General features: G+C 49.3%; 1 protein-coding gene across 2 annotated transcripts in view; it reads left to right on the top strand.

Annotated features, from left to right (window-relative positions):
* Positions 1–2,500, top strand: part of LOC143284900 (globin-like) — a 31,132-nt gene that overhangs the window by 21,994 nt on the left and 6,638 nt on the right. For both annotated transcript variants that reach the window (XR_013055644.1, XM_076592038.1), the window contains exons 2-4: positions 184–363; positions 1,318–1,543; positions 2,143–2,325. Coding sequence is in view for 1 of the 2 variants with exons in the window: in XM_076592038.1 (XP_076448153.1) it covers positions 184–363; positions 1,318–1,543; positions 2,143–2,325 (589 nt within the window). In the remaining variant the exon portion in view is untranslated. The remainder of the gene's footprint in view (positions 1–183; positions 364–1,317; positions 1,544–2,142; positions 2,326–2,500) is intronic.

The raw sequence follows: 2,500 nt of genomic DNA, 5'->3' as shown, positions 1-2,500 counted from the left end.
AGGATGGAGATTTTTTCGATCTCCCAGGTCAGCAGATGTGCAGAACTGCCAGTGCCTCTGAACTTCCTTTACTGTATAAGTTTCCGTATAATCTTATATCAGAGATGTGGTGGATCATGATTATATTTATGTGTGTTTGTGTGCGTGTGCGTGCGTGAATGTGTCTATGTGTGTGTGACACAGCGGGCCTCACGTGCTGGACACGGACCAGGCGGGCAGTGTGAGCGGAGTGCCGGCAGTGTCCGGTGACGATGGGCGTGACGCCGTGACGGGGCTGAGCGCCCAGGACCGACACGCCATCCGCCACAGCTGGGCCCTCGTCAGCCAGGACCTTCAGGGCAACGGCACCAACTTCATGATCAGGTCAGGCCGCGGGGCCACCGTCATCCCCCTCGCCATCCTCATCGGTAGTCGTCGCCACCCTCATTGCTCCTCAGTCGTCACCACACTCATCCATAGTCATCCGCATCGTTAGTCATCGCCATCCTCATCGTTAATCATCACCTTCCTCATCGTTCGTTATTGCCCTCATTAATCATCGCCACCCTCGTCGTTCTCAGTCATCGCCGCCCTCATCGTTAGTCATCGTCATCCTCATTGTTAGTAATCACCATCCTAATCTTTAGTCATCGTCATCCTCATTGTTAGTAATCACCATCCTCATTGTTAGTAATCACCATCCTCATTGTTAGTAATCACCATCCTAATCTTTAGTCATCGTCATCCTCATTGTTAGTAATCACCATCCTCATTGTTAGTAATCACCATCCTCATTGTTAGTAATCACCATCGTCATCGTCAGTCTTCGCCGTCGTCATCAATTGTCATCGCCATTCCTATCGATAGTCATTGTCATCGTTAGTCATCACCATCTGTTGGTAATCGTCATCCTTATCGTCATTGATTGTCATGATTGTCATCATCATCGTCAGTCATCGCCATTCTCATCGTTAGTCATCGGCATCCTCTTAGTCATCGTGAATCATCGTCGTCATCAGTCCTTATTATGGTCATTGTTAGTGACCGTCATCGTTCTTATCACCAGATCAGTCGTCATCAGTGTGAGGGGGGTGGCACGGGACACTACAGACTCACTCGTGGACACTGATCAACCATGTCACAGTGTGTAGTGCGCGCGCGCGTGTGTGTTGGTGGGTGTGAATTTATGTTGGACTGTGCTGATGTTATGTCTGTATGCACCCGCTCTTGTGTGTGTGTGTGTGTGTGTGTGTGTGTGTGTACGTGTGTGGGTGTGAGTTTATGTAGAACTATGCTGATGTAATGTCTGTATGCGTGCGTGCTTGCTTGTGCCCCCAGATTCTTTGAGGACTACCCACACAACCAGGACTCTTTCACGGAGTTCCGTGACGTCAGCCTGTCGGAATTACGTCATCACCCAGGTCTGGAGCAGCACGCCATGAGGGTGATGCGGGCCCTGACCACCATAGTGGACAGCATCGACGATTCTCACGTGCTGGTCAGCGTCCTGCACAAGACAGTGGACAGTCACTTGACCAGGAGTATCAGAGCTTCCCAGTTCACAGTGAGTCATCTCCACAAGTGCTGATCTTGGGGGTCTGTCTGCGTGTTGGTCATCTGTGTAGACACGTCCGCTTGGATGGGTAGAGAAGTTCGCTTACAGACAGAGAAAATAATATGTGGGTGAAGTTGTTTGAATGTGGCGACGGGCTCTACTCGGGAGGAGCAGCCCGAATTTCATACTGACAGAGAAATCTGTTGTGACAGCAGGTTGTTCAGGACTGTTCAATGCAATGAGACAAATGGCGTTGCACGACGCGACAGTACAACGCTACACTGACTACATTACAGTGGACTGCACTGCACTGCACTACACTCCAGTACACTACGCTATACTGCGATACACTACACTACACTGAAGTGCACTGTACTGCATTACACTGCAATATATTACACTGCATTGCAGTACGCCACACTACACAACACAACACAATACAATACAATACAATACAATACAGTGACTGTGGAGTTCACACAGAGAGTGAAACGAAACGGATTCTTATTTCCAGACGGTAGTGGAATTAGCATTACTACCTTTCTTTTCTTTTCCGTTTTTTCCCCCAACATAACACATTCACACACACACACTGTGCCGTGTTGCAGGAACTACTGGACGTTTTTGGCCGTTTTCTGGCCGACGGCCTTGGGGAGCAGTTCACGGCCGACATGGCCACGGCCTGGCAGATCGCCGTCACGGCCATCCTGGCCGTTGTGGGGGCCAGGGTCAAAGAGCAGGTCATTGACCCAACCTTGCCGCCCTCCGACTTGACACCCACACATAGCTCCGTAAGTCTCTGTGCCTTTCCCGTCTCTGTTTCAGCTTGATGTGTTCGACTTCTTGATAGGTGAATGAAGATTTTCTGATGCATAATAGAAGCTTTTGGTTTTGGTTGTTTTTGTGGGTGGGTTTGTTTTGTTTTTTTGTTTTGTTTTTTTCGTGTGTGTGTTTGTGTGTGTGTGT

Source organism: Babylonia areolata, chromosome 8 (assembly GCF_041734735.1).
Source record: "Babylonia areolata isolate BAREFJ2019XMU chromosome 8, ASM4173473v1, whole genome shotgun sequence".
NCBI lineage: Eukaryota > Metazoa > Mollusca > Gastropoda > Neogastropoda > Buccinidae > Babylonia > Babylonia areolata.
This window is presented reverse-complemented; position numbering and strand designations above follow the sequence as displayed.